This window comes from Geotrypetes seraphini, chromosome 1, assembly GCF_902459505.1.
Source record: "Geotrypetes seraphini chromosome 1, aGeoSer1.1, whole genome shotgun sequence".
Lineage (NCBI taxonomy): Eukaryota > Metazoa > Chordata > Amphibia > Gymnophiona > Dermophiidae > Geotrypetes > Geotrypetes seraphini.
Window position 1 is genome coordinate 263,210,551 of NC_047084.1, and position 25,319 is coordinate 263,235,869.

Here is a 25,319-nt window from a genome sequence, read left to right on the forward strand (position 1 = left end):
GACAGACAGACATGACGTATAGGGTTGGGGATACAAAACCCAACACAACAGGAGGGCCACTCTCACAAACAAAAAGGAACTTAGCCAGGGTCCATACTGCAAGAGAATGCAGCAGAGCAGTCACAGCATAAAATAGCTCTAGAAGTGCTGCTTTTAGCCTCCTCTTTTCCCTTTTGGGCTTGTGTTCACAGATTGAGTCAAAAGGGACCTGGGGCTCTGTGAGTTACAGTACAAGGGCACACCTGAGCCATGCTATTGTGCAAGAACCTCCCTTCCTTTAAGGAGAGCTATCCACTTCCCTTGTGTATTTTTGTGGGACAGGTGTGTACTCTGAAGTTTTTGTCCACCTCTGTTGGGTATGTGGATTTCTGTGTCTTGTTTTGTTTGACCCTGCTGTGGCCAGTCCTTAGGGCTGCAGGTTTATCTGGACTGCCTCAACACACCTGGGTCATTGCTTCTCTCTCTGTAACTGTGTTCCTGTTTCCTGCCAAATATCTGCCTTGTGTTTTGTTCTGGCTTCTAGTCCAGTTCGTGCTGGATTCCTGCTCCATTATTTTCTTGACTTTGACCTGGTCAATCTCTTTTCTTGTTCTATTAGGACTCTTGTTTTGGACACATTTATATACGCAGATGATATTATGACATTGCTACCTTTTTTAAGCAATATCGATCAAGTGAGGAGTGATACAAGTCATTGTCCCCCTCCCCCTTTACAAAAGTGTAGCGTGTTTTTTAGTGCCGACCGCAGTGGTAACAACTCCGATACTCATAGGAATTCTTTGAGCATCGGAGCTGTTACCACCACAGCTGGTGCTAAAATCTGCACTACGGGTTTGTAAAGGGGGGGATATGAATTTATTAGATGTGGATGATTGAATTTCAATTGAAATTATAAACTAAATTGTTACTAGTATGTCCACCTACTGTTCCCCATAAAGATAATCTTTTGTCAATTACCCAGTAAATATAGTCAATTACCCAGTAAATACAGTAGTTAAGATTTGGGGTGCACAATTTGGTAGTAATCTATCATTGGAACATCCATGACAATTTTTTTTATAAAAAAAATATCTTTTGGGCTGTTCTGGAAGTTGAGGAGAGTTAGAAAGTATTTTGATCACTATCATTTCTGACTATTAGTCCAATCTTTGTTCTTGTCATCGATAGACTATTGTAACACCATTTATTTGGACTGTCCAAAATCCATTTTACACAAGTTGCAAACTTATAAAATACTGCAATTTGGTTAATCTTCAAATTGAAAAAAAAAAAGAGACAAAATCACACCATATCTGATAAAGCTCCATTGGCTTCCTGTGGAAGCCAGAATATGGTTTAAAATTTTATGTATGTTGTTTAAGATATATCAAGGAGAAGCAAAACCTTTGCTTACCAGGCAGCTAAGCTGAACCCTTGGCTTGCCCAAATGATACTCGAGGCCCCCTCTTACCTTAGTTTTAGAAAACTTCTCAAAACGCACCTCTTCCGCGAACAGGGCTCTTAATCCCCCTTGCCCCCGGCTTCTCCCCTTTCCCACTCTCCCCCATTCCTTCTGATCTCTCTCCTCCCCCCCCCCTCCACACTTGGTCTCACTCTCGTTATCGCTTACCAATCCTACCTTCTATCTTACCATTACCCCTGCTAAATCTCAGTTATAGATTTCCCCTCGCCCCCCCTCTTCATTGCCTGTAATTTTTGTTAAAATTCTGTAATTTTGTAATTTTGTCAAAATTTTGTAAATCCGTGCATCACCACGGACCTTAATTAATGAATGTGAACCGCCTAGAACTTTTTGAGTTTGGCGGTATACAAGAATAAAATTATTATTATTATTATTGTATATGTCTCTTTTGCCATGCTATTCTGAAGCAGGATTCTATGGCTTAAGACAGAATTCTCCATTTCGGTTTCCAGAGGTTAGAGGAATAAAGTATACCAGATTATTTACTTCCACTGTTGCTTATCAAGCTGCAAGACTTTGGAAAAAATTTACCAGTTCAATTAACAATTCACAATAATTATAAAAGATTTAAGAAGGTTCTGAAAACTTATCTGTTTAATGAATATGTGTTAAAGTAGTAGCAAATTTACACCCTCTTTTACAAAACTGCGCAAGAGGCTGGCATGCTGAATGCTCTGCGCTGCTCTGACAGTCATAGAGTTCCTATGAGCATTGGAGCAGTGCAGAGCATTCGTTACATTCCATTACATTCCATTACATTAGTGACTTATATTCCGCCTTTACCTTGCAGTTCTAAGCGGATTACAGTGTAAGACAGCTGGACATATCCAGGAAGTTACAATTCAGGGGATGTATACAGATCAGGCGTAGAATAGAGGGGGATAGCTGGGGTTTTCTAGGAAGTTATAATTGGATGATGCTTACATAATAGATGCTGGAAATTACAATTTAGGAGAAGGGTTTAGGCTTGGTTGCTTGTTAGTTTCGGTTGGGAGGTTGTATAGTTTTTTGAAAAGTAGGGTTTTGATTTCCTTTCGGAATGATTTAAAGTCGATAGTTGTTGACAGCAAATTGGAGATTAAGAGGTCCAGTTTCGCTGCCTGCGTTGCTAGGAGGCCTTCATACATCTTCTTTCGCTGAGTTCCCTTGAGTGGGGGATAGGCGAATAGGTTCTTGGTTCTTCTTGTTCTGGATGAGCAGTTGAAATTAAGGCGGTTGTTAAGGTAGGTGGGTGCGGATCCGTTTATTGCTTTGTATAGTAGACAATAAAATTTTAATTGGATTCGGGCACTTATTGGTAGCCAGTGAGAGGCTAGGTAGGCATTGGTGATATGGTCAAATTTTCCGAGGGAGTAGATCAATCTGAGGGCTGTGTTTTGAATGGTCTGCAATTGGTTTAGCAAGTTTGTGGGGCATGGAAGATAGAGGATGTTGCAATAGTCCACTAGTCCTAGGACAAGGGATTGAACTATGATCCTGTAGTGGTCTTTTTCGAAGAATTTTCTTATTTTTTGGAGGTTGCGCATGGTGAAAAATGCTTTTTGCATAGTTTTATTGATTTGTGTCTGCTTTGTGCAGCATCTATCTATCGTCACTCCAAGGATTTTGAGGGAAGGTTGTATGGGGTATTTGGTGGCGTTAATTACTAATTCTGTTGTGGATGGGGTTTTGTCTTTTTCGAGTAGTAGGAAATTTGTTTTGTCTGAATTCAGTTTGTGTTTTAGCATCCAATCTTCCACTGCTTCTAGTATTGTTATTATCTTGCTTAAAGAAGTGGGGTCTAGGGTATCGAAGGGGAAGAGTATGGTTATATTGTCTGCGTAGCTGAAAGAAGTTGCGTTTAGGGTATCAAGAGTGAAGCCCAGGGAGGATATGAAGAGGTTGAAGAGCTTAGGCGATAGTGGTGAGCCTTGTGGAACTCCACAAGGGTTGGACCAGGGTTCCGATTTAAGGTCGTTTGACTTGACTCTGTAGGATCTTGATTTCAGGAATCCTTGGAACCAGTTGTACACTGCTCCGGAGATCCCTATGGCGTCCAGTATCTGGAGTAGTATAGTTTGGTCTACTAGGTCGAATGCTGCTGAGAGATCGAGTTGGATTAGTAACATTCTTCCTCCTTTACTAAGGTGCTGTCTGGCTATGTCCAGCAGCGTTGCTAATAAAGTCTCTGTACTATAGCTGGATCTGAATCCTGATTGAGAGGGGTGAAGTATGTTGTGGTTTTCTAGGTAGTTGGTGAGGTAATGCGCTACCAGTCCTTCTATTAATTTGGCATAAAGTGGGATTGATGCGATGGGTCTGTAGTTGGTGGGGGTATCTATTGGGCCTTTGAGATCTTTCAGTAGAGGGGTGATTATAATCTCACCTAGTTCGAGTGGGAATTGACCTTCCGTGAGTGTGAATTGAATCCAGTGCATGAGGTTGGCTCTGAACTTCGGGGTAGCGTTTGTAAGGAGGTAAGAGGGGCAGTTGTTTAGGTCACATGATGCTTTGCTGTATTTTTTAAATAAACGGTCCATATCCGACCATTGGACCAGCAGGAAGGTGGTCCAAGTTCTGTCGGCTGCTGTAGGGTCTTCTGAAGTAGGTGTTGTTTTAATCTCGTCGAGGTAGGCTGATGAATTGTTGAAGGTGGATCTGATTGTGGTGATTCAGTGTGTTGGCCAATGCTAAAAACCCCTTGTGCAGCTTTGTAAAAGGGGGGGGGGGGGTTAATGTTGATTTTAAGTCTGTAATTCTGGGCGCTGTCTCCGTTTCTTATTGTTGTTAAACTGCAATAAACTTTGTTGAGGTATTTGCAGTATATAAATAAATGTTGTATTATGTTGTATAATCCACACAGGATAGGAGCATTTGGGGATCTTTGTCATCCTCCGAGGCCGGGACTCGAGACAGATGGGTGTGGCAAGCACATGCCACAAACTAAGCCACAGCTGCTGCCTTAATATCTAGGGCCAAAGCTTCAAATTGCTGCTTGAGGACCACATCCACTTTACAGTTCTGAGTATCCTTTAACATCACACCTCCTTCACTAGGCAAGGAAGTTCGTTTGGTGACCTGCGTCACTAGTGAATCCACCTTCGGCTGAAGAAACAGCTGCTGGAAATCCAGAGCCATCAGGTAAAGCTTGGCCACAGTCCTAGCCCCTGGCAGGGACCCTTCTGTGACCAGTATTGTGATGTCTGGATGTGAGAGAAAGAATACAGTTGGAGCAATTGAACTGCTTATAATTGAGTACTGAGATGAGGGGGCTGGAGGAACTTTCAGCTTCAGTTCACATAGTGAGGTAGAAATAATGCCCGAGAACACAGAGGCTTTGAACAGCCGGCGCACCATGGGGTCTTCCCCCTGGTCTGGGGTCAATACCATTTCTTGACCACTGCTCTAATGCAGAGAATCAGACTCTGCCAGAGAAACTGTATCATGGGACAATAGTGGCATGGAATCTGACTTTCCATCTTCCCAGTCTATATCAGACTGAACCTCCTGGACCAGCTCTGTGTCCTCATATGGTCGGAGCGCATGCTGAGGGGAGATCCCCTGTGCCACAGCCTCTGTGGTACTGAATGCATACACTGAGGTCCCTTGACAGTTCAAATAGGCATTTCATATAAGGCTCACAAAATCCAGGGTGAAGCCTTGTACTGGGGGGGTCTCAAGGACACTGGTAGGGAGCCCCTGTCATTCCTCCTCGGCTCCAAGGGTATAGTGTATTTTGGGGGGCTCACCATATCCTATAAGGGAGTTCTCATAAGATTTTTATGTTGGCACCCTTTTTGTGAAGTTCACAGCAGTGCCCTGTAAGATGCCCCACTGCTCTGTTGCCATGTCTGGGTGGCCAGTCCATCAGAATGCTGGCCCCTCCCATGTCCAAATGGTCTTGTTCTGGGCATTTAGGTCTTAGACAAATTTTTAGTTAAAAATGTGGTATAAAGATAGACAGTTCTACACCAACCCCACAACTTTCCCTGAAAAACAGATTTCACGTCCTTCAAGAAGGAACTGTCGAGGATGAAACAGAGGGGGCTCAAGAGAATTCCGAACACAGAACATCGGCTACAGTTCTCACTGCTCGACCTCCCCCCCCTCGGAAGGAGCGTAGAGTGGTGGTCATCGGAGACTCCATGCTAAGAGGCACCGAAGGACCAATCTGCAGACCAGATTTGCAGTCGAGGGAGGTCTGCTGTCTCCCTGGAGCCAGGATCCGGGACATCACCACCAGTATAGACAAACTTCTAAAACCTACTGACCATTTCCCTATGTTTCTCATTCATGTAGGTACCAACGATACTGCCAGAAGAACGTCAGACAACATCCCTGTAGACTTCGAGGCCCTTGGAAGAAAGCTGAAGCAGACAGGAGCACAGGTGGTCTTCTCATCGATTCTCCCGGTAAGAGACAAAGGCAGAGACAGGGAAGAGCGTATCCATCGAACCAACGAGTGGCTTCGCGAATGGTGTTTACAGATGAACTTTGGATTCCTAGACCACGGAGAGGCGCTACAAGGACTACAGGGACCTGACGGACTACACCTAACAAAGAGAGGCAAGAAAGTTTTTGGACATCGACTGGCACGCCTACTTCGGAAGGCTTTAAACTAGGTAAGTTGGGGGAGGGTTCATACATACATACCAGAGCAGCAAGGATCCGCCCTTGGGAAGCAAGTAAAACCCACACTTCTGAGCCTAAGGTAAGTGCCCATAATATACACAAAAAAACAGGAGTCACACTAGCGGGGATAGGTATCTCATCACAAATTTGGAGAGCAATGTATGTTAATGCACACAGCTTGGGCAACAAAATCCTGGAACTAGAAACAGAGATAAGGAATGCTGACCTTGACATAGTAGCGATATCCGAGACCTGGTTCACAGACTCGCATGGGTGGGATATGGTTATACCAGGCTACAATCTACTTCGTCGAGACAGAGAGGGCAAATTAGGAGGGGGGGTAGCACTATACACTAAGGATAATATCAAAACTACCAGGATCACAGAGGTTAGATACACAGGGGAATCACTTTGGGTAAACCTGAACAGAGGGAATGAAAAATGCCTTTACCTCGGTGTGATATACAGGCCTCCGAGACAACAGGAAGACAAAGACAATGAATTGATTGAGGACATAGAGAACATCACCTTGCGCGGTGACACAGTACTGTTAGGAGACTTCAATATGCCAGATGCAGACTGGAACACCCTCTCCGCGACTACGAGTGGTAGCAAAAGAATATTGACCACCATAAAGGGTGCACAACTCAATCAAATGGTATTAGAGCCCACCAGGGAAAAGGCAATACTGGACCTGGTACTCACAAATGGAGACAGTGTCTCGGAAATATCAGTGGGAGACAAGCTGGCCTCTAGTGACCACAACATGGTTTGGCTCAACCTCAGGAAAGGCTTCTCTAAATCAAACTCAGCAACGAGGGTCCTCAACTTTAGGGGCGCAAACTTTGACCATATGAGAAACTTTGTCCATCAGGAGCTGCAAAATCATGCAGAAACTGACAATCCGGATACTATGTGGTCATATATAAAATCCATTCTGAACGAAGCATCTAACCGCTACATAAATACAGTAAGCAAACACCGGAGAAACAAAAAACCACAATGGTTCAGCAATGAAATTTCTGGCCTCATTAAAAAGAAAAAAGAAGCATTTATCACCTACAAACATCTTGGAAAAAAGGAGGCAAAAGAAGACTATCTGGCCAGATCTAGAGCTGTCAAGAAAGCAGTCAGAGAAGCCAAACTTCAAACAGAAGAAGATCTAGCACGGAATATTAAAAAGGGGGACAAATCATTCTTCAGGTACATTAGTGACAGGAAGAGAAACAAAGATGGGATAGTACGCCTTAGGCAATCAGACGGAAACTACGCAGAATCTGATAATACCAAGGCAGAACTGCTAAACGAATACTTCTGCTCAGTATTCACCTGTGAAGCGCCAGGAGCTGGTCCACAACTACAGCAAATAGACATCCAAAATGACCTGTTTCATGATTACGAGTTTATACCCAGTAGCGTCTACCACGAACTTTCAAGACTCAAAGTAGACAAAGCCATGGGACCAGACAATCTACACCCCAGGGTACTCAGAGAGCTGAGTGAAGTTCTGGCTGAACCACTAGCCGTGCTCTTCAATCTTTCCATGCGCACGGGAAAAGTACCCCTAGACTGGAAAACAGCTAACGTAATTCCACTTCACAAAAAGGGCTGCAGAACAGAGACAGAAAATTACAGACCGGTGAGTCTTACATCCATAGTGTGCAAACTCATGGAAACACTGATCAAACAGAATCTTGACAAAATTCTAGACGAAGAAAACTTACGTGATCCACACCAACACGGATTTACCAGGGGAAGGTCCTGCCAAACTAATCTGATTGACTTCTTTGACTGGGTGACCAGTCATCTGGATGCCGGGGAGTCCCTAGACGTGATATATTTGGACTTCAGCAAAGCTTTTGATAGCGTCCCACACCGCAGGCTGTTGAACAAACTAAAATCGATGGGATTAGGAGATACATTCACTACATGGGTAAAGGATTGGCTAGATGGTAGGATTCAAAGGGTGATGGTAAACGGTACCCCTTCCAAAACGTCAGCTGTGACGAGTGGAGTACCTCAGGGCTCCGTCTTAGGGCCGATACTATTCAATTTATTCATAGGAGATTTGACCCAAGGACTTAGAGGAAAAGTATCACTGTTTGCCGATGACGCCAAACTATGCAACATAGTAGGCAAAAGCAGTGTACCTGACTTTATGACGCGGACCTACGACAGTTGGAACAGTGGTCATCAACTTGGCAACTAAGCTTCAATGCCAAAAAATGTAAAGTAATGCACCTAGGCAAAAAAAACCCACACAGAACTTACACACTAAATGGTGAAACCTTGTCCAGTACCACGATAGAACGTGATTTAGGAGTGATCATTAGCAATGATATGAAGGCTGCAAATCAGGTGGAGAAGGCTTCGTCCAAAGCAAGACAAATGATGGGCTGCATCCGTAGGGGTTTTGTCAGCAGAAAACCTGAAGTCATAATGCCACTGTACAGATCCATGGTGAGACCTCATCTCGAGTATTGTGTTCAATTCTGGAGACCACACTACCGGAAAGATGTGTTGAGAATTGAATCGGTTCAGCGAATGGCTACCAGGATGGTCTTGGGGCTCAGGGATCTCACATATGAAGAAAGACTAAAAAAACTGCGGATGTACTCGCTGGAGGAGCGAAGAGAGAGGGGGGACATGATTGAGACCTTTAAGTATATCACGGGGCGTATAGAGAAGAAAGATGATATCTTCAGTCTTACAGGGCCCTCGATAACCAGAGGACACTCGCTGAAAATCAGGGGAGGGAAATTTCAGGGTGATGCTAGAAAGTACTTCTTCACCGAAAGGGTGGTCGATCATTGGAACGAGCTGCCTCAGCAGGTGATTGAGGCCAACAGCGTGTCAGATTTTAAGAGAAAATGGGATATTCACATGGGATCAATAGGGAAGTAAAAGTCAGGGAGTAGGTCATTGGTATGGGCAGACTCGATGGGCTATAGCCCTTTTCTGCCGTCAATTTCTATGTTTCTATGTTTCTATGACGTCTAGACAGAAGATTTTCGAAAAAAATGTATTTTTCGAGAATGGACATTTTACCACTGCCAACTTTGGGCATGTAGCGCCATACGTCCAAATCAGACTTAGACGTTTCTTTTGAGTATATCCCTCTATGTTTTGTATATTTGAATTAAATTATGGATTTTTAAAAATCTAACCCACTCAGATCATTGAATATACGGAATATAAATGTTTTAAATAAATAAATTTATTTTTGTAATGTAATGTAAATGCCCATATCCCTCCAGGGTCCTTTTCAGACATCCCTTCCCCTAGTTTGGCATCCTAGGAACATGTCCTGCGTACCCTCCCCTTGGAATTCTCTGGACGTTATACAAAGGACAGCACTTTTCAGGACAGCAAACATTACATTCTGATCAGGACAAAGCAAAGGGTTTAAACATGTGAACTCAAGCCAAACAAACATTGCTGCTCTGTCCCAGCAAAGCTGTTTATCCTTCTTGCTCAATGCTTCCAGCTCTCAAACCCAATTACTATTTGTTCACTGCAGGCTAGGCCTGTGTGCTTGCTTTCATTATAAACCCCTCAGCATGATTACCTGAGCTCACTTTAATGCAGCTGTATTAATATATTCAATAGCAGGTGTATATGTAACAAATGGACCCATTCAGATGACATTACCCTAAACCAAATGTCACTGGACCAAGGGTTACCATCATTACGCTGACAAAGAAGTGGCAGCCAGCTAAACATGTTATGAATTAGCACACCGGGTTCTAAGGACAATGGGTCGTTCTTTCCTTTTATAATTATGTCAATGGATGGCTGGAGTTTTGTACATTCTTGGTCTCCATGAGTGAGCCAAGAATATTGGTGGATTTTATGCCTTGGCTTGTGGTTTCTGCTTCAGGGCCAGAATCAACAGAAGCTTTTCCTTTGCTTCATGCTTGGATCTTGAAGGACCAGATGTTCACACAAAATTAAATTAAACAAGTTTTTTTCTTTCCCCAGGAAATTTAATTCTGCGGGTTGGTCGAAAGGACTGGCTATTTTCCCAAGTTTCTTATGGCAAGGTGTTATCTGCCCCCTTCAAATTACGTGTGATTTCAATGTTAGGAAGAAAGCCAAGAAGGATTTGACTGCAGTAGAAAGGGCTGTAAACAGAAGCAGTACAGAGAAGCTAGAACCTAAAATGATTCAAGATCAACAACTCTTAACTTTAAACACATCAGACAACATTGCCACAGAACTTTAGTGCAAGCCCTCACCAATGTACCCAGGAGATTGCATGGCCATTCAGCAGAGGGCACTCTGGAGACTTTTCTAGACAGAAGTGGGCATGTGAGAACTCCCATGTGACTATCTGGAAATCACTTTCTCTCTGAGCTGCTTAAGCATTATTTTTATTTAAAATTTTAAGTTGCTTGGAATTCTCTAAATTGCTAAAGTACAAATGAAGTTTTCAAAAAAATATAAATTTTATGTCAGTCTACACAAATGTACCACAGAATTTACCAATATTTATATGTAGAACAGAATTTCCACTTGAGCCACCATAGGAAATGGTTAGTTGTGTGTTTTAAAGTTATATCAGCAATTTACCCATTGTCTATTAGATAGCTAAGCTATACGTTATAACATCTGAATTATGCAACATTTATTCCTCCTCAAACCATGCCCATTTTCAGCCTATAATTCTGGCCATTTTGAGAATAAACCAGCTCGTTATCTCCCCCCCCCCCCAAAAAAAAAAGTGGTTTGTGCTACCACCAAATGTACAAATACTTTAGATTCCCAATTTCTTCCACCTAATCATGACAAACATTCTATTTGTGAAAGCTACAAAATAAACTTGTCTGCCAATTACTAACACACACAAAAATTGGACTTCAACTAACGTTTAATAAAACCATGCAAGACAGAGGGAACAGCAGACAGTCTGAGCACAGTATGTTAGACTTATAGTCAAACTGAGACACACCAACCAGCAAAGAATCACACGTCCCTCATTTGGTTGGGTTTCTTAAACAGACCAACTTTCAAGTAAAGCTGACGGAAACACTTTGCAATCACAGCAATTTGATTGCTGAAGGGCCGTCAGGTAAGATTTGCCTCTTTGAGGATGGTACCAAAATCTGTATTTAGAGTAGACACCTGTGATGGTGTGAATAATATGAGGAACATCCTAGCAAAGCTTGAAGTATGGTCTGAAAGGGTCCAGAGAAGAGCGACTAAAGAGAAGGGCTGGAGGAGTTGCCGTACAGTGAGAGATTGGAGAAACTGGGCCTCTTCTCCCTTGAAAAGAGGAGACTGAGAGGGGACATGATTGAAACATTCAAGATATTGACTTAGTAGATACTGACTTAGTAGATACAGACAGATTGTTCACCCTCTCCAAGGTAGGGAGAACGAGAGGGCACTCCCTAAAGCTGAAAGGGGATGGATTCCGTACAAACGTAAGGAAGTTCTTCATCACCCAGAGAATGGTAGACAACTCGAACACTCTTCTGGAGTCTGTTATAGGGGAAAACACCCTCCAGGAATTCAAGACAAAGTTGGACAAGTTCCTGCTAAACTGGAACGTACGCAGGTGAGGCTGGACTCATTTGGAGCACTGGTCTTTGACCTAAGGGCCGCTGCATGAGCAGACTGCTGGGCAAAATGGACCACTGGTCTGACCTAGCAGCGGCAATTCTTATGTTCTGAAATTTGACAGCTTAGATTTAAAGCTAAGAAATGCAAGGTCATGCATTTGGGCTGCAAAAATCTGAGGGAACTGTACAGTTTAGGGGTTGAACAACTTTTGTGCATGAAAGAGGAGCTGGACTTGGGTGTGATAGTATGTGATGATTTTAAGGTGAATCCTGCCTTGTTGCCAATGTATTGTAGCGACATAGACGTAGTAGTGCCTGGACATTTTCAATGTGATAATTGTATCACTTGTATACAAACTATTGAATTACATGAATTCATCAATCCTGTGGATGACAAAAGGTTCACATTAAGATATCATACTAATTGCAAGAATGAATACAATATACCATATATGCTGTCACTTGTCCCTGCAACAGATGTTATGTGGGAAAGATCTCTAGGAATGTGCACGTACGTATAATTGAGCATAAGTCCTGCATCTCACATCTCAAATTAGGAGCTCCTTTGGTTTCCCATTGTTCAACCTTCAGCCACGATTTTAGTCAACTGAAACGTTTAGTGATTGACCATGTCCCTTTGACGTGGGGGAGACCTTGGCAGGAGACTAATACACCATCGCCTAAATTCTGTTGAGTCGTTGGGTCTACATATTAATATCTAATGGTCTGTGTTTTGGTGAAGTTCTTCGTGTGAACATGATGTCATTGTGACGTTTCAGTTTGTGATTGGACTTCTCATTGTTGGCATCTTTAAATCTCCCTATAGCTATTTTGATGACATAGCTCAGGGAAGATTAGTATTGAGTTGAGTACAGCAGTGTAAGTAAATCATAGATTTATTTGCCAGGGAGAGTGTGATTAACCAGAGATTATTTTATTCTTCCTTTTTTTAATATCATGCTTCATTATATTTTTTCATTTCAGACCCATCTCTGTATTAACACTGCAACACATACTGCCTTTTCATTTCCCCTGAAGAAGCTGTGGGTGAAACGGAGGTGCTCCGTTGGGACATTTGAAGATAAGTTAAGTGCTGTAGCCTATAATTATGTAGTTGAACTGATTATATTGGATTATGTTAAATTGAAGATAATTTTGAGAAGCATCCGATATGGATAAAGTTTTTGGAGGTTTTATGACCTATGGTCGAGTTATGAGTTGGGCATACAGTGCTGCAGAATGATGTTCATTGATGCAGTCTGTCCCACTAATTGAAGTCTTTTTCCTCCTTTAATTAATGATATAAAAGATTCAGAAGGAATAAGTTAGAAGGATTTTTTGGGCCCATTGATTCCACAGTTGGTGTATGATCTTAAGGTGGCCAAACAGGTTGAAAAGGTGTCAGTGAAAGCTAGAAAGATGCTAGAGTGCATAGGGAGAGGTATGGCCAGTAGAAAAAAAGGAGGTATTGATGCCCCTGTGTAAGACTCTGGTGAAAACTCATTTACAATATTGTATACAATTTTGGAGACTGCACCTTCAAAAAGATTTAAACAGGACAGAGTCAGTCCAGGGGAAGGCTACTAAAATGGTTGGTGGTCTTCGCCATAAGGTGTATGGGAACGGACTTAAAGATCTCAATATGCATACTTTGGAAGAAAAGCCTTTGAGGGGAGATATGATAGAGATGTTTAAATACCTATGTGACATAAATGCGCATGAGGCAAATCTCTTTCATTTGAAAGGAAGCTCCATAATGAGAGGGCATAGGATGAAATTAAAAGGTTATAGGTTCAGGAGTAATCTAAGGAAATACTTTTTTACAGAAAAGGTAATAGATATGTGGAATAGGCTCCCGGTAGAGATAGACTGTGTCTGAATTCAAGAAAGCATGGGACGGGCAGGTGGGATCTCTTAGGTAGAGGAGGACATAATGGATGCTGTGGATGGGCAGACTGGATGGTTCATTTGGCCTTTATCTGCTATCATGTTTCTGTGATGAGAAAGATCAGTTTGACAGCTTCTCCTGAACACTCACCTGTAAACAATTCGCTCTCTTTGAAGATCTTCTAAACCACAGCAGATCTCTGCAGCATAGAAGACTGCTCTCTCTTCATCAAAGCCAGGGTTTCCCATGTTGTAAATATGAAATTTCAAATCCCCTCCATTCATAATGGTTAATACAAGACAAAGGGCATCCTTTGTTTCATATGTGTAGGCTAAACTAACCTAAAAGACAAAAAAGAGAAGCCAATTCATTTTATTAGCCATTTATTTTTCACTGCCCCCCCCCAATTATTCCTAATAGATTGTAACGTATAAAATCGGAGATTGTAATGCCATAAAGAACAAACATACATATATATATAACTCCACCCCAAAATAATATACACACCAGGAGTATACTGGAGCAGATGATATCCATAGTAACTTTGCCCACAACCCTCCTGAGGCCATGAAGAACAATCCTAATATTGGAAATACAAAAACTTTCACTATTATGTCAATAAACAACACATTGCATTTATAATCTGAAAGGCAGAAAAGACCTCAGAAATGCAATCAAAAGCAATGATGCTCTATTACTGCCACATTCAATCTCTGTTCTAAAAAAGCCTCCTGTTCTCTCTTGCCATGCTTCTCACTGAGTTACATCATGGGAGCCAACTTTTCAACATTATTGGGGATGCTAAACCAAATGAAAATAACATAAACAAAAAAATCCAACTTAACTGCAGTCAAATATCAAAACGAAGAACAAAAAGAGCAGAGACTGCAGTGATGATGTACAGATCGCCAAGATTTTATTAAGCAATCATAAAACACATATACTTTTGTCACACCATTCTCAACTTGCTTTCATTAGGACCCCTGAGGAAGGAGTGTTTCTTTGAAACACGGACCGTGTTGGGTCCAGTCTTATCAGTCCTTTTGGAAACAAACTGTTTTATGTGTCAAACCAAATGAAAATGACATTTCCCTAGACACAGCTAAAGGGTTTGTTCGACATTGGTGGTGCTCAAACACCCACAGAGCTAGCTCCTATGAGTTACACATATACCCCCAGATTCTAAACTAAATTAAACCTTAAGTTTGTATACCGCATCATCTCCATGAAGATAGAGCTTGGCACGGTTTACAGGTAATTCAATAAATGAGGGAAGGACATAATAAGAAATTAGAGGTTATGAAGAGGATAGCTAGCTTTACATTTTAAATGGATAGCTTTACGTTTTGGAGAAAAGTCAGGTTTTCAGATGCTTTCTGAATAATTGGAATGAGCCTAGGTTCAGCAGCGGGGCAAGGAGGTTATTCCAAAGCTCAATGAATTTGAAGAAAAGGGATTTCCCTAATTTCCCTGCATACATGATGTCTTTTAATGAGGGGAAAGATAGCTTGAGTTTGTGGGCGGATCTGGTAGTGTCAGGTCTTGAAGAATTCCAGGATAGAGGAATTAGGGGAGGACGAATGCCATGTAGGATCTTGAATATTAGGCAGGTATATTTAAAGTGAATCCTTGAAATCACCGGAAGCCAGTGAAGTTGTGTGTGCAAATTTGGCCACACAACCAAATTGCACATGCAACTTGTTTAACAAGCCAACTGGTGCTGATAATTGGTCACTAACAAGCAATTAATGACACCAATTAGAATTTACACACTCAACTTTCTAAGTGTATTCTATAGAGTGGTGCATGTAAATTCTAAAGCGCAGATCTCAAAAGGAGGTATGGCCACGGGAGGGGCATATGCAGGTCATAGGTGCTTTGAAAAATTATGCGCAGAAGAATACACCCGATCTGCATAGAATTTAGGCACAGGTGTTAGCTGGTATAAATGGTAGCGCCTAAATTTTAGGCATGGGGCCAGCCACTACTATATTCTATAAACATGCCTAATTTTAGATTCGGTTTACAGAATAATACTAAGCATGGTTTTTTCCGCACCAATTTTTTGACATTATATATCGAATTTACTTCATAATACATTACCAAAAGAACAGTTTAAAATGGAAACAATAAAATTGATTACAAACTAACATGCATAATACAATTAAAACAAAAATAGATAATATAAATTATAATCTTCATCCAAAATCAAATACCAATAAAACTAAATCAATTCTGAAAGGCAAAGTTACACATATAAGTTTTAATCCTCGTCCTAAAACTTGAAATCTGATTTCATCTTGGCCTGTGGTGGCAATTGATGCTGCAGTGTAGGCCCTCCGCAAAACAGAAATACAGAATTCGACACTTCAAAGGCACCCAGAACAATGGAGGCAACAAAGAAACAACTACAATTAATGGTGCGTAAATGACTTTAATAAATGTCTCCCAAAAGACTCGACACAGGTCATTTTTGGCTGAAGGTCTTTCATCAAGAGTCTGAAGATAAATGGGACAACTGGTATAACATCGAATATCCTGAAAAAATAAATCCAGCTGATCGAGAAAACTTTCACAGCAGTATCTATATCTATCTCTCTATCTATCTAAATATATATATATATAGAGAGAGAGAGAGAGAGAGAGAGCAGTACCACAAACAGAACACAAGTTGAATCAAATCTTCTACTAAGCATTACTAAGTGTGGCTTTTACAGTGATTCGATTGGTGTTCTTTTTATGGTACTTCATAACACATATATATATAGACATTGCTGAGAAAGTTGCTTTGATCAGTTGGATTTGATTTTTGAGGATACTGGGTGCTATACCATTTGTTCATTATATTACCTTCAGACTCCTGATGCAGGCCCTTCATCCGAAAACAGCCTGTGTCATCTTTTAAAGTCATTGAACACTATTAGTTGTGGTTGCTTCTTTGTTGCCTCCACTGTTCTTGGTGCCACCTGCAATATAGAACATACTGCCAAAAAAGCCTTAGATTAGAAGGAGAGGTGCTTAATCGGAGAGGTGCTTAATCAAACCAAATATAGAAAGGAGATACAGTGATTTGACACATGCAACTACCAGGCCATAGGTGCCAGCTCTGTGGGTGCCCCAATATTTTTGATACGTCACGTAGCCAGTGCTGGCATGAGGTTGGGAATCTTTTTCACTTCTGATCCATGTACTTCCCTCCCTTCCCCTCACCTTCCTACAGTGGTGTACCAAGGGGGTAAACTGCTCCAAGGGATGGCGTATTGAATTTCTTCCTGCAGCAGCATTCACAATTTGCTGCTCTCGTCGGCTTTGGGCCTTCCTCTCAGCTGGGTCCTGCCTATTTCCTGTTTCTGCGAAGGCAGGACTTGGCCGAGGCGAAGACCTGAAGCCGATGAGAGCAGCGAATTCTAAATGCTGATCTGCCCACAAGGGAGGGTGTAAGAGGGAGGGGAGGGGGATGGGAAGATAATTGCTGCATCCGAATGGGGAGAGGGAGGGAGAAGGAACACCAGGGAAAAGAGGAAAGGAAGGAAGGAAAGGAAATTCCAGACCATGGAGGAGGAGGATGCGATGTCAGGGCATGGAGGGAAGAAAAGGCGACAGTGATGCCAGAGGTTGTGGTAAGAGCAGATAGCCTAGCTGGTTTTAAGAAAGGTTTGGACAATTTCCTGAAGGAAAAGTCCATAGTTTGTTATTGAGAGACATGGGGGAAGCTACTGCTTGCCCTGGATCGGTAGCATGGATTGTTGCTACTCCTTGGGTTTTGGCCAGATACTAGGGACCTGGATTGGCCATTATGAGAATGGACTACTGGGCTTGATGGAAAAAAGGAAGGAGAGCAGATGCTAGAGCATGGAGGGGGAGGGAGAGATGGAAGGGAAGGAGAGAGATGCCAGGGCATGGGGGAAGGGAAGGAGACATATGCCTGGCCAAGGAAAAAGGATGGAGAGGAGATGCCAGAGCATGGAGGGAGGAGGGAGGAATGGAAGGGAGGGCAAGGAAAGATGCCATTGCCAGAACATTGGGAGAAGGGAAGGAAAGGAGAATAGAGATGCCAGAGCATAGGGAAGTGGGTGGAAACAGAGAGAGCAAAATGGAGAGGGAGTGAAGCTGAAATGAATCATGTACAAAAGAGAAAAGGGACACAGGATAGACAATTTATCGAAGGGACACAGAAAGAGGGAAGATGCCATATGGAAGGGGAAGAGGGTGGACAGTGGGTGGAAGAGAGAGGGCAGACAGTAGATGGAAGGAGTGAACAGAATGCTAGGAATGATAAAGAAGGGGATCACGAATAGATCGGAGAAGGTTATCATGCCGCCATGGTGCATCCTCATCTGGAATACTGCGTCCAGCACTGGTCGCCGTACATGAAGAATGACACGAAAGGGTCTCTACACGAAAGGGTACTACTCGAAAGGGTCCAGAGAAGAGCGACTAAAATAGTTAAGGGGCTGGAGGAGTTGCCTTACAGTGAAAGATTTGAGAAACTGGGCCTTTCCTCCCTTGAGGAGATTGAGAGGGGACATGATTGAAACATTCAAGGTACTGAAGGGAATAGACTTAGTAGATAAGGACAGGTTGTTCATCCTCTCCAAGGTAGAGAGAACGAGAGGGCACTCTCTAAAATTGAAAGGAGATAGATTCCGTATGAATGTAAGGAAGTTCTTCTTCATCCAGAGAGTGATAGAAAACTGGAACGCACTTCCGGAGCCTGTCATAGGGGAAACCACCCTCCAGGGATTCAAGACAAAGTTAGAACTGGAACGTACTCAGGTAGGGCTAGTCTCAGTTAGGGTGCTGGTCTTTGACCAGAGGACTGCCACGTGAGCGGGCTGCTGGGCATGATGGACCACTGGTCTGACCTAGCAGCGGCAATTCTTATGTTCTTATGAAAGGGCAGACAGTATATGGAAGGGGTAGAGAGAGGGCAGACAGTGAATGGAAGGGGCAGAGAGAGAGAGAGGGCAGAAAGCGAATGGAAGAAGCAGAGAGAGAGAGGGCAGACAGCAAATGGAAGGGTAGAGAAAAGGGGCAGAAGCTAGATGAAAGGGGCAGATGCTGCATGGAAGGGAGAGAAAGGACAAACAACTGGATAGAAAAAAGAGAGTGAAGAAAAGATGAATAAAGCAGAAATGACAAAAGGTAGAAAAATATTTTTTTTTTGCTTTAGAATAAAATAGTTTTGTAGATGTATCGATAAATGTTTATAAACAGAAAATGGAAATGAGGTAATCTTTTTATTGGACTAATTTTAATACATTTTTTACTAACTTTCAGAGTCCAAATCCCCTTCCTTAGGTCAGGACAGGATACCGTAACAACAGTATACTATACTGACCTGAAAAAGAAGGTTTTGGCCTCTGTAAACTAATTTAAAAATGGTATTTTCTATTTTTGTTTTATTTCTATTTGTTAATTTGTAATTTGGTGATTGTTATTTGTCAGTTTTTTCAAATTTACATCTGCTATCTTTATATTTTGCAAGTATAAGGGGCCATGTGTCACTGTTTCACTGAATGCAGAGTCTGGTTTCTTGGCGGTTCAGTTTCAAGTTTATTAGGTATTTATATCCTGCCTATCAAAGTTATCTAAGCAGTTTTACAATCAGGTACTCAAGCATTTTCCATGTCTGTCCTGGTGGGCTCACAATCTATTTAATGTACATGGGGTTATGGAGGACTGAGTGACTTGCACAGGGCCACATATTTCTATTTTTAATTTGTGATTGTTTATTTCAAAAATGAGCAAGGGTGTATCTGTGTTCTGTATGTATAAAAAAGATATTGTTTCCTGTTAGCATTGACTGTGCAGGATTGATCTGTATTAATTTGGCTTGTTTAGTTTTACAATGGGTGTATTGATATTCTAGTGCTCACTGCGGTGTTTAAGATGCTGCCTTTTCCTAGGTGCATCTTTGCTGTTCATTGACTATTACTAAAAATATTTTTTTTATATAGAGGAGGGTAGTGTTAAAAAGGTTGACCCTTGGTACTCCACAGAAACGGAAGTCCGACAAGAGCAAAAACACTGTAGGGAAGATGATGTTCAAGATGCAGGCTTTATTAAAAGCAAGATAACTAAGATACAGGCTTTATTAAAAGTACAATCCAATAATCCACATGAAGAAATAGTTAGGACCCAAATCATTAGGGACTATGGACCCAACAAGGTCCATGTTTTGACAAAACTGTCTTCCTCAGGAGTCTCTGAAGGTCCTGATATAAAAACTCATGGATCAAAGGCTGTGGGAAGGAGAGGAGAAAAATGCCAGGCCATGGGGGGGGGGGGGGAAGAGGGAAGACAGAGATGTCATAACACAGGAGAAGAAGAGAGAGGGAGTAGATTGTACACAGGGATGGAGGGGAAGGGGGGGAGAGAGGGAGGAGATGGTGCACAGCAATGGGTGTGAAAGGGAAGAGAGAGAGAGAGAAGAAATGGTTCTTATATTTAAATGGGACTAAGGGAGAAGAAAGAGAGAGATGATACACATGGATAGATGGAAAGGAAAGACATGGAAAAGATTTAAATTTTGAGAAGAAAGAAGAAAAAATGTACGAAAGTTGAATGTTAAAAGTTAATGCCAAAGATGGATGTATAAGTCAAAAACAAAATATGGAGGAAAAAATTCAAGAAAATGGAAAATGTGAAAAAAATCACACTGAATACATTACATAACACGCTTTCAAAAATTACTGTTATTAAAGTGAAAATCAATCAACAAACAACTATAATGATTGTCTAATTAGAGGGTTGTGCTCAGAGACATGAAGGAAAAAGGGGAACATGTTCCCCCAAAAACCTTTACTCTCTGACAACCCTAAGGTTTGTCATCTTCTCCCCCTTCTATCTGACCTTGATCTTTTGTCAGCATATTTCTTTACCTTAGATCAGGCATGTCTAACTTTGAACAGGTCGTGATCTACTTTTTCCGGCCAAAAATGCTGGTGATCTACCACCATGAAAATTAAGTTTCAAATTAGTTACAAATTAAATTTTAACCCAATAAAGTTAGAGGATTACCCTCCCCCCCCCTTTTTTAATGAACCTTCTGTCATTTACTTGAATGCAATCAGCTGTTAAGCAAATAAGCAAAAACAAAACAGAGAGACGAAGATCCAGTAAGAACTGCGAGGGGAAATGGAAAGTACTTTTTTCTTAAAGTTTTATTGAGTAATAACTTTAACTGTCTTTATAACTTTCTTTAACTTTTATTGAGTAATTTCTGTTAAATTTAGGTTGAGTATTGATCCAGGCTGATCTTTCATAATCTTTAATATTTCGCTCTTGTTCATTAGTGAGACGTTTGAGCCTGCATTTCATCCACCAGCTTTTTAAAGTTGGGTGAATACTGCGTGAGGGCCAGTCTCAGGGAATCCTGGAGATGTTCATCTGTCATGTTGGAACATTGTGTACACTTTGTCATTTTCAGATGGGAAAACACAGATTCGCACAAATAAGTTGAACTGAAACAGGAGTGTACAGCTTCACTGCATCTTCTCAATTTGGGAAATTTGTCTCTAGGCACCAGCTCCCAAAACGATTCTTGCTCAGCACAGGTCTTGAGAAAAATGTCATTTTTAAGGGTTAATATTTTGTTTTCAAGAGATGGCTTGTTCAATGAGTAATTTTTACTGATAGCAGCTGCAGTTTCTTTAATGTCCACATCTACTTTGAATGGGTATGACAAGTACTCCACAACTGTTCTAATTTTTTGGAAGTCACATAATCTATTTTCGAATTCCTGGATAACAAAACAGATTTCTGTCACATACTTCTTCTGAAAAACAAAATTTGGATTTTGTCCCAGATGGTCCTGTGTATTAGGAAAATGATCAAAAGTGTTGTTTGCAAGGTCAGTCATCATTAGCTCAAATTTGCTCTTGTAGGATGAAACTTTACTCATCATCTTGCCAATGCATTTGTTTTTACCTTGTAGTTCAAGGTTCATATCACTTAGTTCGCCTGTAAAGTCAGCGAGAAATGCCAGATCACATAACCACTCCCTCATCTTCCAACTCTGCTTGGCCATCTCCCCTCACCTTAAAAAAACTTCTTATTTCATTCAGCAAATCACAAAATCTTTGCAGAAATTTGTGCCTACTTAGCCACCTTACATCTGTGTGCAAAATGATTTCCACTGCCCCTTCATCAAGAGTAAGATTGAAAATTCATCTTTGCAGTGATCTTCCATGAACTGAATTTACAATTTTGAAAGTGATGTCTACGACAGTCTTTGGATTGAGTCTCTTGCTTGCCAAAACTTGCTGGTGAATGATGCGGTGGTACGAAAGGAAATCTGGGAAGTAATCATGCTGTCTATAGAGGGATATGAAACCCTGTCATTGCTCTTGCTCCATTAGTAGTGATGGAAACAAGTCTATGCAATGTCAGATTACACTTTGTCACAAAAGAATGGAAAGAACTGAATATTTCCTGACCGGTAGTTCTCTCTTTTAAAGAAATCATTCCATGTAGTTTTTCTTTAACACTGAAGTTTTCAAAAACCATCCAGTAACTGGGCTGTCTCTTATGTCTGTAGATTCAACCAGTTGGAGTGAGAAAGCAACAAAATTTGAAATATCCTCCAACAATTGTTCAGTTGTGTCTCCACACATCTTTTCTATTCGCCGCATGACAGTGTTTCTTGACATTGTACATCTTGAATAGCAGTTATGATTTCTTTCTTATTTTTAAATCCTTCAAAAAGATTGTCAGCTGCTTCAAGGAAACAATCTTTTACAAATTTCCCTTCAGTGAAAGATTTGCATTTCTTTGCGATCAGGTTGCTGACCTTGAAAGATGCTATGGTTGCATTGAGCGAATGTGACCTTGGCTTTGCCATCAACTGTTGCTGAGTAGCCAATTTCGATTTAAGTTCTTTGAGCTTCAGTTTACAAATTTCACTTTTGGGTGGAAAATCAGCATCAAATTTATTGCTATGCAGAGCCTTATAATAACGTTCCATTTCCCATTCATCATGAAAGTGATAGGTTTTGCTCTTCTTTGGAACACTCATCTTCATTATACTGGGGTGGCTGGATGTAAGAAGGCCAAATCTGCTAAGTTAGTATAAACACTGGCTGAATCTGGTCCAAAACTGTCACTGTCCCAAAGTATTAAAGATCAACAGGAAATGAAGACCGCTGGATGATGTGCAATACAAGGACTGGAGATGCCAAAACCACGCATGCAGTTCTAAAAGTAAAAATAAGAATTCACCATACTGGCACCAATAATCAAATACCACCAAACAATCATCAAAAAAACTCAAACACCTGCCAAGCAAACCAGATAAAATCAAATACCACCATACGTGATTTAATAAATTCTGCAGTGTAGAATCAACGCAAAGGCAAGGTGAAATAAAATTGCAGAGGCAAGCAAAAGTCACAGTGGTTTGAACCAATTCGAAGGCAAGGTTGGTAAAATTAGTTACAAGGGCGGAGTAATTTTAGCGTTGAGCCTCCCACAGATGTATGGTAGTAACAAATTATTTTTTATGGCAGTACACAGGAAGAATGGTGTGGCATTCATCCTTAACAATAAGCTTTCAAAGATGGTACTAAAGTACAATGTTATCAATGATAGAGTCATGTCAATCCATCTACAGGGAAAGCTAATCAATGTCACCTTGATCCAAGTATATACTCCAATGACAGATGTGGAAGATGAGGATGTAGATTTGTTCTACGAACAACTTCAAAATGAAATAGATCAAATGCTGAAACAAGATCTACTGATCAATAGGGGGAACTTCTATGCAAAAGTAGGAAGTATACATGAAGATGCAGTAGAAAGAAAGGAAGCTGGTGATAACTTAGTACAGTTTTGCAAAATGAACTAACTGTCAATCATGAATATACATTTCCAACACCACAAACATTGCCAGAACACATGGGCCTCTTCAAATGGCATGTATCAAAATCAAATTTACTACATCTGTATAAAGCAGAGATGGAAATCTGTAGTTTTGACTGAAAGGACTAAACCAGGAACTGATTGTGGAAGAGACCACAAGCTTTTGACATGCAAGATCAAAGTAAAGCTTCACAAGATCATCTTTTTTTAAAAATCTTTATTCATTTTTAAACTTATAATAAGTGTGATAACATATCCATACAAATAACCATAAATATATCACTTAATAATCAACAATGATTCATATAATATTCTCTTATCTCCCCCCTCCCCACCCTTATCTATCATATAATCAATACTTCACAAGATCATTAGAGACCTTCCAAACTATGGCATTGAAAATATTCTACATTTGCTAGAAAAAGATGCTCAAAAAATTCCTTATGAACACCTATGATTGCTAGAATCTGCTGATCAAATATTAGTTTTACATCAACTTAAGGTAAATCTTAGTACTTCTTTCACTTTCAAAATATGAAAAAAGTTCTCATTAAACACTTCATTTATTATGGAAAGTGAGCATATCATAAAGTTCAAAGAACTCAGATCATAGGACCTCTTATGATTTAGATATCATTTCAAGTCCACATCCTGTGCTTTATTTCTTAATCATGTATGCTCATTCCTCCCTCCCAAAGTTGGTGGCTGAAATATAAACAACCTATTCTATGCAGTTGATACAATGCTCATCACCAGCAACAAAGAAGTCATGCTGTATCTACTGAAAAGTCAAAGCCGAAAGTCATAACATGGTATTAAAACTGAGCATAAACAAGACGAAGATCATGAACACGGAACATGATGAAGATTTTGAGTTTGAAGGTCATAGAATAGAAGTTTAAAGGATTTCAATCTCCTGAGCTCTTTTGTAAACAAAGAAGCAACTAGCAGAATAGCACTTGGTCGCTCTTCAATGAAGGCTCTCAACAAAGTATTCAAAGGCAAGGAAATAACACTCCAAACGAGGCTCCGACTTGTCTATGCACTCATTTTCTCAGTGGTCAAGTATGAATGTGAAAGCTAGACACTACAAAAACAAGATTGAAAGAATATTGACTCCTTTGAGTTCTGGTGCTGGGGAAGGATTTTATGTGTGCTGTGGACCACTAGAAGAACAAATCAATTCTGGAAGAGATCAAACTGGCTGTCATTGAAAGCTTAAATTATAAAGTTATGATTGTCTTATTTTGGTCACACTATCAGAAGAGAAAGATCATTGGAGAAGGTCATCATATTTGAGAAGATTGAAGGAACCAGGCGAAGAGGGTGACATGCAATCAGATGGCTGGACACATTGAAAACAACCACTGGAGGACACTGGAGGGCTTTTAACGGATTAGCACAAAACTGACTTCTTTTTAAATCTGTAAGTCATTAATTTGCTAGGACTTGGAATACGAGTCAATGGTACCTAACAATGACAACAGATGTTCACTAAAAATGCTCTGTGAAACAATCCTGATGCCTGGAGAAAGCTGGCTTATGGGAGACAAAACAGAATTCTAGAAGGAGGCCTGGTCAGAGTCAATCCATGAAAGAAAATTATGCTTGAAAAGGAAACAGAGGGGAGGGAGTTCATTGGGATCAATGTGAACAGGGGGAGGCAGAAGGAAGGATTCTTGACCTGTAAGATAATAGGAAAAGGAGTGGCCAGTCAGTAAGGGTAAAGGGTCTTGGACTTGATATACTGCCATTCTGTGGTACAGCCAAAGCAGTTTACATTTGTTGACTATGGATTTGTATATAGATGTGTTGTTCAGAAATGGTGCTTTAAATTACTGAGGAGATTCAAGTGATATCTTGAGGAGTCTGTTTTAGTGAATCATTCAATCTTTGATTTTAATCACATTAGACTATTGTAATATGATGTTTA

At 40.9% G+C, this 25,319-nt stretch overlaps 1 protein-coding gene across 2 annotated transcripts in view; it reads right to left on the reverse strand.

Moving 5' to 3' along the window:
* The window catches only part of GRK4 (G protein-coupled receptor kinase 4), a 409,134-nt gene that overhangs the window by 47,570 nt on the left and 336,245 nt on the right, over nucleotides 1-25,319 (reverse strand). For both annotated transcript variants that reach the window (XM_033950412.1, XM_033950421.1), the window contains exon 9: nucleotides 13,676-13,866. In XM_033950412.1, the coding sequence (XP_033806303.1) occupies nucleotides 13,676-13,866 (191 nt within the window). The remainder of the gene's footprint in view (nucleotides 1-13,675; nucleotides 13,867-25,319) is intronic.